Raw genomic sequence first — 12,054 nt, 5'->3', positions numbered from 1 at the left:
TAACGATTCGGTTCAATTTCAGGACAGTTAGGGGAAAGAAATGCAAAACCTAAAATTTTTTATTATTAACATCTGTAAACATCAACAGTTTAAATTTTTTAAACCAATTTTAAATATAATACCTGCTTGCTATAAAAATGAAAAAAATATTTATATTAAAATAAATTTGAATAATTCAAATGATTGCAAATTTTAAAAATATAATATAATAATAACTAATTAAATGTAGTAAATGAATAAATATTCACAAATTAAATGGATTAAATCCAAAAAATAAATAGAAAATTAAATAGTATACATTAAATATAAAATCTTCAAAATATTTGTTCTAATTAACTGTTCTACTTATTTCGGCATGCTTTAACAAATGTCTGCATTAAAGAAACACACAAAATAGTTATTTATGTATTCATTATTTATTTATAAATGAATTCATTCCTTTCATCCTTCGTTCATTCTTTCACTTCCTTGATATGCGGAATTGTCAGGAGTTTCTCCTTTTAAAAAGAATATCATTAGACTGACGTAAAAATGTTGACGATGCCGGAGCCTTATTTTTTACCTTAGTGATGTAGTAGACGCACTGCTGAAACGTGTACATGATCACTTCCTCTAGAATGCTCATCACCTCTTCGCTGGCTGATATAGTCGCCGACAGGAGCGACTCCTTCGATCCAGCTGAGAGGAAAACAGAGTATAAATGGACAGAGTGACCAATGTATAAGTTTAATAATGGTTACTGATTATCGGAGGCGGGAAACGATGCTTTTTAATATGCTGAGTCGCCCAATGTGACACATTGAGCTTTATCACGACCCAGGTTTAGGATTAGAATAAGTCACAATGAAGAACAGGAGTCAGCGGGAGGGTGACCTTTTTTTTTCCTGCTGCACAGCTTTTATCGATTCTCTAATTTGTTAGAAAGCGGCTGAATGACAGATGAAAGTCATCTTACGTGCTGTACGATGTACATCATATACTGTGTGTGTGTGTGTGTGTGTGTGTGTGTGTGTGTGTGTGTGTGTGTGTGTGTAAATACCTTTGCTGTCCATCATTTCAATATTCTGCATGTACGTAGGCGATTTCTGCTGGATGAAGTAGAGGATCTCGATGGCGTTCGCCATCCAAAAGAAAATGACCTGAAGGTCTGGCACGAAGTCTGAGATGCTAAGAAGTGAGAGGGAGGTTGGATCCTGACTGTACCAAACACACACACACACACAAACTTACACACACTTACAGTAAACATGATTGCTTCAGGGAGGAAAAAAAAAAAAAGAAGCAAATAATACGATTAAGCAATGGTGGAATAGAAGTTTAAATAGAAATACAAAACTGTGAAAGTGCGCGCACACACACACACACACACACACACACACACACACACACACACACACACACACACACACACACTCATACACACACACACACACACACACACACACACACACACACACACACACACACACACACACACACCTATATACACACTGCTACAAGGTGGAATATGATACCCACTGCTGAGCTTGCTTCTGTGCCAATTCCTTTGTCTTTTCCTGTAACACACACACACACACACACACACACACACACACACACACACACACACACACACACACACACACACACAACAATTAGTGCCATTAAAATGTGAATTGAGTTTCATGTGGGAGGAACAATACACCTTGGAGCAATCTCATTGCATCGCTGTTTTATTTGCCTGTCTCTTCGCTTAATATGCAGCTTGAATGACACTGACCTTTTGTAATTGGATTTTAATAATTAATCAGTGTGTGTATGTGTGTGTGTGTGTGTGTGGGGGGGGGATTTCGGAGCGGTCGTTAAACGCCTTGGCATGCTTTTACAGGCATTTCGGTCGAATCCCAAATTACATGACACCCTCCCTTGTGCGCTCTACATGCTGACCGAAGGCTGAGGTAAATGTTAAGCCGACGGGGAACGAAGACGAGATGGCGAATAAGACGCTTCCTTGACCTTCACAGAGGAGAATCCGTCCCCGCTGAACAAACCTTTTTTTTTTTATTATGGTCCATTTATTTCGATTGGGACACATTTTATATTCACCAAAAATGTTAAATTAAAAGTGAAAATAGCACAAAATCACCACGAGTGTTACATTTGTAAAAGATAATAATAATAATTGAGTGTTTTATTAAACAGTCAAAAACAGGCCAAAATGGTGCGCTTTAAACTGCACTAGAAATTGTATTTGTAATTGTAAGTGTTTCTGGTGGATTTTTACAGGACCATAAAATGATACAGGATGGCACAGGGAAATTTTAGAACTAGAGGTTGGCTACCCTCGCGCATCAGCGATTGTTTGGAGCCAGTGTAAGCTTGTTTAGAACCCCATGGAGCAGTTCACTATAAAAATCTTTATAAGAATGATGAAAGGGTGAGTGCTGCACAAAGGGAATTTTGCCATCATCACCAGTTGGACTAGGGATGGGTACCTGTATTTTTTTGCACCCTACATAATTGGGCAATACTAAACTACCAAAAAACTTCTGGACAAACAATATGTGCGTTAATTTATCTCCATATACTTTGATGGTAATGGGGAATTAGAAGCTAATGCTTGTTATTTTCTGGAAATTCCAGAATTTTCTATTCCATTCCGTTGTGCTCCTGCTGCTCAAATATGGTATGCTGAGGGAAACTCTGCCATGGACAGTCCTAAACCCTGCTGCGAAAGGTGGAGGGTGGGCATTGGGCTAGCAACGCAACCCTGTAACAAAATTGCAACAGGAGGAATAAACTTTCTTTCGGCTTCTCCCATTAGGGGGTCGCCACAGCAGATCATCCGTATTCATGATCCGCATGTTCCTTCCTAAATGTTCCATCTGCATGGCCCTTCCTAACGCAACCCTCCCCATGTATCCGGGCTTGGGACCGGCACTAAGAGTGCATTGGCTCGTGCAACCCTAATGGCTGGGGTTGGTGTCCTGACCGGGGATCAAACCCAGGCCGCAGCGGTGAAACTACTAGAAAACCAGGAAACCCAACAGGGGGAATAAAAAATTGTATTTAAAATAAATCCGGTATTGATAATAAAATGTAATAACATTCTAATCGTTTCTCGTTTGCTCATGCAATTACAACGTGGGTGTGTCATTTTGAAGAAACAGCTCAAAACAGCGGTGATGCGTGTTGTGGAACGGAGTGGGAGAGCTCCTCACGATGGCAGCTCGAACAGCCACGATATTCTCTGGTATGTGGGACTCTAATACGCTGAAATTCCCTTCGTGCAGCACTCACACAATTACAATTCCTATAATTCGAAACAAGCTCACACTGGTTCCAAAAAATTGCCAACGTCCGAGGTTCGCCAACTCCTAGTTCAAAAATATCACCCTGTATTTGAGTCACAAATTAAATGTGAAATTTTATACTACCATAGGATTTGTATTTGTGCTCAATTTACAAGTAATCGTATGATAGAACCATAAATTAGCAAATATTCAAGTTTTAGGTCAAAATGAAGCACTGTAGCCAATGTAATATTTAGTTTGAAATGTTGATCAGGTCCAAATGGTACATTTTTATGACCCAAACGAATGGAAAATTCATTGTCAGCTTGTCAAAGAGAAAACCGACCCATGCGATGCTCTGGATCTTCTTGGCAATTTTGAGGAGCAGTTTGCCAAAGCTTCCGGGTGGGAATGAAAGCGCTGAGTGTTGGATGCACAGGCAGAGCAGATACGCCGGGGTAAGCTTGTGATCATCGCCGCTCGGCTCAATCAGTGTGAGCACCCGGTTCACCAAGGCTTCCTCTTGGGCTCTCTCGAACTCCAACACCAACTTCCTCTTCTTTGAGCCCTTTGCATTTTTTGAGCTTTGGCGAAATCCCGCCTGCTCCCGTGGGGCAGCGCCGCACGTCGGACACGCCTCTGCGTTCAAAGCGCCGAGGGCACGGAGGCGGGCCAGGGTGTGGCCTGGTAGTGGCTTGGCGCTCAGGGGGTCTCTGTATAGAAAGATGTAATGGGAGCCAAATGACAGCAGGTCACCATGACGGAGCGTAGTGGGGCGCTCGATACGGGTAAAGTTGATCAGCACGGTGCCGTGGCTGACTGGTTCCAGTAAGAGCCGATGATCAGAGGTAGAGGAGGAGGAGGAAGAGGACGAGGAGGATGAGGACGAGGAGCGGCGGCGGCGTATGCGGCAGTGGAGTGGAAGAATGTCCGGAGATGACAGACAGATGTTTGGACGTGTGCTTGCTGTCTCCTGACCCACCGTGTGCTGTTCTTTGTTCAGCAGGTAAACCAGGCAGTCCTGTTGATTGATAACAAATAAATGATTCTGAACACCAACCAATTTTTCTAACAAATTACACAACTTCTTAGTTGCAGTTCGATCTTAACCTAAACTTGAATTTTTACAAATTAGTTTGATGTCTAAATGCTTTTTCACCAAACTCAAGTATTGGAAAAAAGTCTGTAGTTACAACACTGCGAACGCTGATGTGCACAATATATATATCGCTATGATTAGCTGAGAGTTCATCACTCACTTGTCGGTTAAAACCTTGCAGGAGCAGCAAATGAGGTGATTGGTAGAGGGAATGCTTGACTCCGCCCCCCTCTCTGCGTCCATCCGAGTGTGCTCGGCCTGACCCGGGCAGTGTAGAGTAGCGCTTTGGTTCCTCCCCAGTCACTCCCACCAGGTTCAGACTGGTTTCACTGAGGCTGCGGCAGAACGCAGAGCCGTGCTGCAGGGTCATGGTTCCTTTAGCGCGGTTCCGCTGGAGTTTCCGCGCCTGTGCATTTATATCTAACAAAGAGAGTCGGTTATCAAACTACCGTCTTATTTTAACCATTCGTGACTAACTTGCTGATCATATAAAGAGTGTGATCAGAATGAGAGCTATAGAGTAGACTTGGTGAAAAGGCTGTGGATAATGAATATTTTTGAGAACAAGGAAAATGTGCCATGAGTGAATCTCATCTTGACTGACCTGATCCTGATGTACATATTCCTGTCCATCCCTATATATATATAATTTTTTTTTTCTTTTCTAAAACCTGTATGCGGAATTGACTAGCACTAGAACACTGCACTGAATGTGTGTGTCTTGATGCATTATGGTTACAGCTCCATGAAATATTCATTAAGAGATATATACCAGATAAATATTTACACTGTGTTTTTTCTCTGAGTTCGCATTTAGTAGGTGATGGTGTGATACCAGCATTAAAAGGTGACTGAAAGCACTCTTATGGGTAAACAACATGGAGGCAGAAAAGTCGTAATTATTCTCAGATGTTATTAACCTTTCTGAAATGGAGTGTGTAAGTTAGCTGTAGGTGCACTATATTGACAAACATTTGTGGACACCTGGGCATGAGATTAGTGTGTGTTCCTTTTTGAACATCCAAGCCACATTGTGTTCCCATTACCTGTTAGAATTTGTGTGCTTTAACTTTATTTTAAATCTATTCTCTTCTAGTAAGGTGAAGTTACCTCTCCAATCAATCTATTCATCATCATCATCTACCACCCTACTGGTCCCCTTGGAGACTTTCTAGAAGAGATGGACAAACTCCTCAGTAATTTTTTCTTCTGTCAGCACCCCTCTGACATTTCTTGGTGACTTCAACCTCCCATCCGACAAACTTCATTCATCTTGCCTTCTGACTCTTCCGAATTTCTTCTCCTTGACATTCAACTGCTACCCCACTTCAAATTTCTGATTATCACCTGGTTTCCTTTACAATAACTCTCCCTATCCTACCTAAAATCTATTTCCAACATCTCTCTCTTAACTATTGTAACCTCCACTTCATCTCTCCTTCCTTTATAGTTTCCTGTACTCTCTTATTTCTTCCTGACCCTGACTCGTTTTTCTCTCTACCTTAGGACTCTGCTACTGACACTTCCCTCTCTTTTCTCAACCATGGACTTTGTCTGCTCCCTGACTACTAAACCCAAGAAGACCTCTTGTCCTGCTCCCTGGCTGTCAGAATTTTTTGCACAGCAATCACCAAGAACTTAGATCAGTGGAGGGAAAGTGGAAAAAAATCATAACCTAGATGCAGACCTCGCCTCTCACCGTGCACTCCTGACCAAATTCTCTACAGACAAGACTTCTGCTAAGACTGGCTTTCTATAAGGTAAAGCTTGAGGCCTCTGCACAGCATCATCTCTTCACTACTCAACCCCCCTGCTCCACCTGCTCCAACCTCCCTGACTGCAGAAGACTTTGCCTCCTTCTACAATAAGAAGATTGAGGAAATCGGTCAGTCCTTTACTTCCTGCCCAACTATGCCTACACTACACAGCCAGGTATTCCCTACTTCTTCAATGTCAAATTTCTCAACCATAGCAGAAGAAGAGGTGCTGCAAGTCATCCAATCTTGCAATCCCCACTGCCATGCTGATAACAATCAAATCATCTTCTCCTTCCCTCCGTCAGACACCACAGTTTCTGCTCGAATCTCAGCATGCCTGGCATGCCTGGCATGTATGAGTGCTTATCAACTGAAACTCAACCCCAGCAGAACTGAACCCATGTAAACTATATCTTAATGGAGCTGGCTTTGTGCACAGGGGCATTGTCATGCTGGAACAGGTTTGGCTCTCTTAGCGCAAGTGAAGAGAAAATTCCATCTAATCCAAAGACAATTACAATTAAATGCCTCCAACTTTGTGCTAACAGTTTAAGGAAGAATCACATAGTATTGCTTTTTGGATTTAAAAAAAAAAAAAAGGTTTTCTCAATAACCAAACACTAGAACATTTTGACTTTTTGATGCTCAGTGAACACATGGTTGAACACTCATTTTCATGTTTTAGATTTTAAGCTTTTTCTATGGCATGAGTTTAATGATCGCAATGACAACTGCAATCGTGACATTTTTATGGTTGCGGTGGAATGTGAAGGTGGAGTATGCAGTGGAGGTATCAGGCAGGCAGGGCTTGGCAGGCGGGGCTAGTGGTTGACCCGTACCTGAGCACATTCCCCACCTTTAAGATTTGGAGTGCTGGGCAGAACCACACGCCAGCCTCGGGGGGAACTCCGTTGACATTTAGCATGTGCACCCCTAGTCAGGGTGGATGTTAAGACAGGGGAGTGTGTGTGAGCTCCTGGAGGCAGGTGCACAACACAGCAAAGTAGAATACCATTAACCGAACAATACAGAAAAACACATGAACTCATTGACTTATGCACTTAATAAGCGAGAGTTATTTGCACATTGGTATTTACTAGAGAGTCTTGCCTTCCTGGATTGTAGAGAAACAGATTTTAGAACAGAAGTCTCTAGGTTAAATTTCGCCTGAGATTTCTTGGTGGAAATCTCGCCTTTAGTCACCATGTCTAAAATCATGAAGTTGTCCTGTAAGATCTTCATGATTGCCACTGACACATAAGCTATAGACTTTGAGTCTATAGAAACAAATCAAAGACATGATGCTAATTCCCTAGTCCAAGTGTCCTTCAGGGGAGTGATTGAAGGACTCCCTTTTTGTTTCAGCCCTGTTCGTACCCTCGTTTGTGGTTAGTGTTCAGGTCTTTACCCCAACCTTGTTTCCTCTTATTAGTTCCTGTTTCATCGTTTGTGAACCTATCTGACCTCGTTTTCCTGATTATAAAATTTCCTTCTGTGAACTTGGCTGCCTTTGTTTTTGTCCATGCTACAGATAATAATTAATGAATAGCTCTAGGGGAAAAAAATGCTGAAGTGCATGTGTTCTGCCTCTAAATGTGACACTCAGCGATTTCATGAAGCCTCTCCTGGCATGTGAACCAAGGTCCTCAATTTGGCACAATGTCCTCTGGCAGTCTTAACTTTTGATACTGTGACAAAGTCCATCCAGGACAGAATTCCTTGCGTTGCTGCTTGTCCGAGGACGGAAAGTCAACTGGGTGAGGTGCAAGGCTCTAATGCTTGCTATAGAATTAATATATGGTTTTCCCTGATATTGGAAAAGAAACTGAAACTGGAGACTTATTTAAGAAAACCATACTATTTCAATGATTATTTTTCAAGTAAAAATAAAAATGTTTAATTACATTGTTAGCCTTAAATGTGTATCTGTATTATTTCATGTAAAAAGCAATCAACCAATAAGAATTGAGACTTTAACAGCGCTGGGCCCCATATAATTGCAGTTCATATGTTATTAATGAGACGTGGTGTCAGTGTATGTGTTGTTAAATAGTTCAGCACTGTGCATCCCTGCCACCTGGCTTCTGTTACACAATGTGTGTGTGTGTGTGTGTGTGTGTGTGTGTGTGTGTGTGTGTGTGTGTGTGTGTGTGTGAGCGTGTAATGCGGATTATGATTAGTATCAGCAAATGTAATCTCTCTGCCTGCTCATCTTCACTAAACCACATAACATTCTGGAACATTTTTGAATAAACCTGTGTTCTTTGTAGCACCAAACAAGGGGTTACGAGTCGGACAGCGTCTGGTTTCACGCAGCTCGTCCGTTTGCTCGTGCGTAATTCTAGTTTATCAGTTCGGCAGCCGAGCCACAGCCTATCGTCCGCATATATGCCTGGAGAAAAAGCCGAGGATAATTTATCTTGAGTAATTTTGCGGATATTGATTCTGACCTCCGCTTTGTGTTGTGGCTCAATGAACACCTTGATAAATTCCTAATTTAGTGCTATGGCAAACAATAAAAGAAGAGAGGGGAGCGAGAAATACAAAACTCGGTATGAAAATAGTGAATTATTCATTTGGGCCTTCTCTGAATATTTGAATTCTTAATCGGGATAAAAACATTGAATATTTTAAAAATAACTCTTAATTGGTATCACATTATTAAAATTATTATTATTATTACTACAATAACAGTGAAGCATTAGTTATCGGGGTATGTGGGTATCTGCCTGGTGCATGTGGTGGCAGGAGTGCGGGGAAATGAAGACTGAGGGCTACGCTGCTTCTTTTCTTCCTGCCCGAGTGCAAACGAGTCTCTGGAGATTCGCCGTTGTCTTTAGTGAATGCTGAGGCAGACAATACAGCTGAGGAGACAGACAAAGACAGAGAGAAAGAGAGAGAGAGAGAGAAATAGAGGGGGAGGAATAAACGGATAGAGGAGAGGGCAAAAACAATATAGATAATTTCGATAGTTCCTTGACACCTTGAGCAAAAACAATAGTAAAATAAAAAAAAGGGGGACAAAACACCAGTTAAGTAATCACATGATTATCAACTTAAATTGGTGGTTATATGACTTATATAGTGAGTGTCTGTTATAGTGGCAAACATAAAAGGGATCTCATAATATCACATATGGAAAGCTTTAAAACTTGAATACTTTACTGCATTAGGATTGTGCGATATTTACTCCTTGCAATGTTCATTGATGTTTACTTGATTATATTATATCAGATCCATCTTTATGCTCTTGACTTGGAGCATAAAGCACAAAAGGATGGTGCAAAAGATCCGAGGTGCGAACACTTGGGTCATGCAAGAGTAAAAAAAAAATATACAAGGAAAAAGTTTAGTCGTAAGCGCCACCTCGGCCATGACACTTGTTTGTGTCATCTATATAAAGAAGCAACAGGAAACAATCTGGCCTTTTAATATTCTGCGCCTTCCCTATTCAGTGAACTCAATTCGGAATAAAGAAGAAATAGTCTTATATAAGGTGGTATCAAAAAGTGTCGAGACTAGTTTTGAAACATGCCAACAGATTGCAGCACAAGGCTAAACGCAGCCTCACAGGGAGCACCGACCTTTATAAGTCAGTGTGCCAAAAGACATCGTCCACCATCATGGATAGCAAGTTAGAACAATGAGGAAACGTGAAATACTGCATGCAACTGGGCAAATCTGCCACAAAGACATTTGATATGATTTGGCAAGTTTATGGTGATGCTGCAATGAGTAGTTTCAAGCTTCAAGAGTGGAAGAACATCACCGGAACACAATGAGAGATCAGAAAGACCTTGAACAAGTTAACCCAACGAAAATGTCAAAACCATTCAGCAACTTGTGCATGATGATTGTCGGCTACTAAGTTCGTCCCCAGGCTGCTGTCCCAATAGCAAAAGGAACACTGCGTCGAAGTCTGCCAAGAATTCTGTCAGAATGCCATGGCGAGGATCATTACCGGTGACGAAACTTGGGTGTATGGGTACGACCCTGAGACGAAGCAATAGTGTTCTCGGTACACAAGCACATTTTGTCCACACCAAAAAAGACGAGGCAGGTCCGCAGCTTGACCAAGCGCATGCGCATCATCTTTTCCGACATTCGCGGCATTGTGCATTGATAATTCATACCCAGGGGTCAGACTGTCAATAGTGAGTTACTCTGCCAGGTTTTTAAGCGTTTGAAGAAGGACATTCGGAGAAAGCGACCGGATCTTTGGCACACTAGTCTGAAAACTTTTTGATACCACCTCGTAGGTGTCTCACACAATATTAAGTACTATGGACCACCAAATTGTGGATTATAATCTCACAGTGAGCGCTAAATGCTTCTCTAAAGCCCACCAATTGCAGGATATAATAGGAAGATAGCAGTTAGAAACTATTTAAGCAGTGAAATATTTGTTGGATTGTTCTTGCAAAATGTCCTGTAGATGCTCTGTGCTTTAATATTGTTAACACATATCAGTTACCTGCAGTTACCGTGTCTTTCTCTTTAGCTGCCAGCTCCTCCACTTCGGCCCTGCGCCTGAGCTCGAAGCGCCTCGCGAATCCTTCCCTTGGCTTCCACAGCTCCTGCAGGAGGAGAGGCTTCTCGTTGCTGCCCAGAGCCCGCAAGCACTCTGTCCTCCAGTGCCGCTCGGCACCCTCGAACCGCCCGATCACATCGCAGAGCACAAAGTTGCTGGCTGAACCTTTGTTTAGAGAGTAGCGCTCCAGTGCCTCCTTAATAAGTTCTTGCGCACTGGAACGTGGAGTGGCCAAAACGCTCTTGTAGTTAGCCCCAGCGCTGATTTCGTCCCCGAAGATCTTGAGCACACCTGGAGCCGAGGTCTGTGTAGATAGCTCTGCGGGATCATCCCGCACTTGCTCGGGCAGGTCGGTGACGGAGCGACGGTCCCGGTAGCTCAGAGTCCGGTACAGGACCTGCGTGATGGTGCGGCTCTGGCGCTTCAGGCGACTCTTTGAGGGCAGTGACATGCTGGCCGAAGAAGAGCCGTAGAACATGGTGCCACAACGTTCCAGATGGAAAGACTAGGACTGAGAGAACCACAGGATACATGAAGGTTAAACAAGGAAGCAATAATCAAGAGCGGTTTTCAATCGCAGTCTTATAGATCTCAGCCCTTGCTCAAAAATACTGATTTTGGTTTTAACCTTAATCCTACACACCTGAAGCAAGGTCTTAAATAAACTGGATATTAGAGCCAGGTGTGTTGGAAGCAAAGTTGCTAGCGCGGAAGGTCTCTGTCCCATTCTAAAACAACTCAGAATAAGTATTTTAAAAGGTCAGGGGTAGTGGTAGTAGTAAAGGTCAGGGATTAGTCAGGACTAGGACTGGGAACCACTGTTCTAAATTGTCTTTACTTTGGCTTTACTTACAAAACATTTCAGATTTATTTGGGGTGACAATGTATTACCCGGATGTGAATCACGAAGCTAGCTGCAAAAACAATAAACATTAAAGACTAACAGCTAGTACTGCCTTATGTATGGCTATTGAATGAATAGTCACTTTTCATAGATATAAGAGGCTAGCAGAAAAGGAAGACAACATGGTGGCTGGATATTATTATTATCAGTTTTTCTTTGTAGCATTTCTCAAATCATCCTTAATATTTGCAAACCAGTAAGTGTATTCAATTTGTACAAGCAGCACAATACATTGGATTTCTTGCAAAAGCCTGTACTTTTCTTCATATACTTAGTTCATCTCTCGAAAGTAAGTATTTGTGTCAATGAACATGACATTCCCATCAGAATGAAAAGTCCTTTTGTCATTGTTTACGAACACGATCATCAAAATGTTTAGTCGTGTTGTCAGTATGATGGCGCACAGTTTCAGTATTACTTGATATTAACTATGGTTTGAATTACAGTGATTGAAAATACAGACAATTTTACTTCCTTCTGTTTGGCATCTA

General features: G+C 42.0%; 1 protein-coding gene across 4 annotated transcripts in view; it reads right to left on the bottom strand.

The window, feature by feature from the left end:
• radil (Ras association and DIL domains) overlaps positions 1-12,054 on the bottom strand; it is a 68,023-nt gene that overhangs the window by 52,139 nt on the left and 3,830 nt on the right. For 2 of the 4 annotated variants that reach the window (XM_083522288.1, XM_083522287.1), the window contains exons 2-7: positions 10,603-11,170; positions 4,532-4,791; positions 3,619-4,293; positions 1,519-1,556; positions 1,040-1,197; positions 563-678 (exon numbers count right to left, since the gene is read on the bottom strand). In XM_083522288.1, coding sequence (XP_083378414.1) covers positions 563-678; positions 1,040-1,197; positions 1,519-1,556; positions 3,619-4,293; positions 4,532-4,791; positions 10,603-11,137 — 1,782 coding nt within the window. In that variant the 5' untranslated portion in view covers positions 11,138-11,170. Of the gene's footprint in view, positions 1-562; positions 679-1,039; positions 1,198-1,518; positions 1,557-3,618; positions 4,294-4,531; positions 4,792-10,602; positions 11,303-12,054 lie in introns of those variants that run through there. The other 2 variants (XR_014530383.1, XM_083522289.1) reach the window with 2 other exon arrangements.

The sequence above is a fragment of the Silurus aristotelis genome (assembly GCF_946808225.1).
Source record: "Silurus aristotelis genome assembly, chromosome: 20".
In the NCBI taxonomy this organism is placed as follows: domain Eukaryota; kingdom Metazoa; phylum Chordata; class Actinopteri; order Siluriformes; family Siluridae; genus Silurus; species Silurus aristotelis.
The sequence above is the reverse complement of the archived record's forward strand: the minus strand, read 5'-3'. Positions and strand labels throughout refer to the sequence as shown.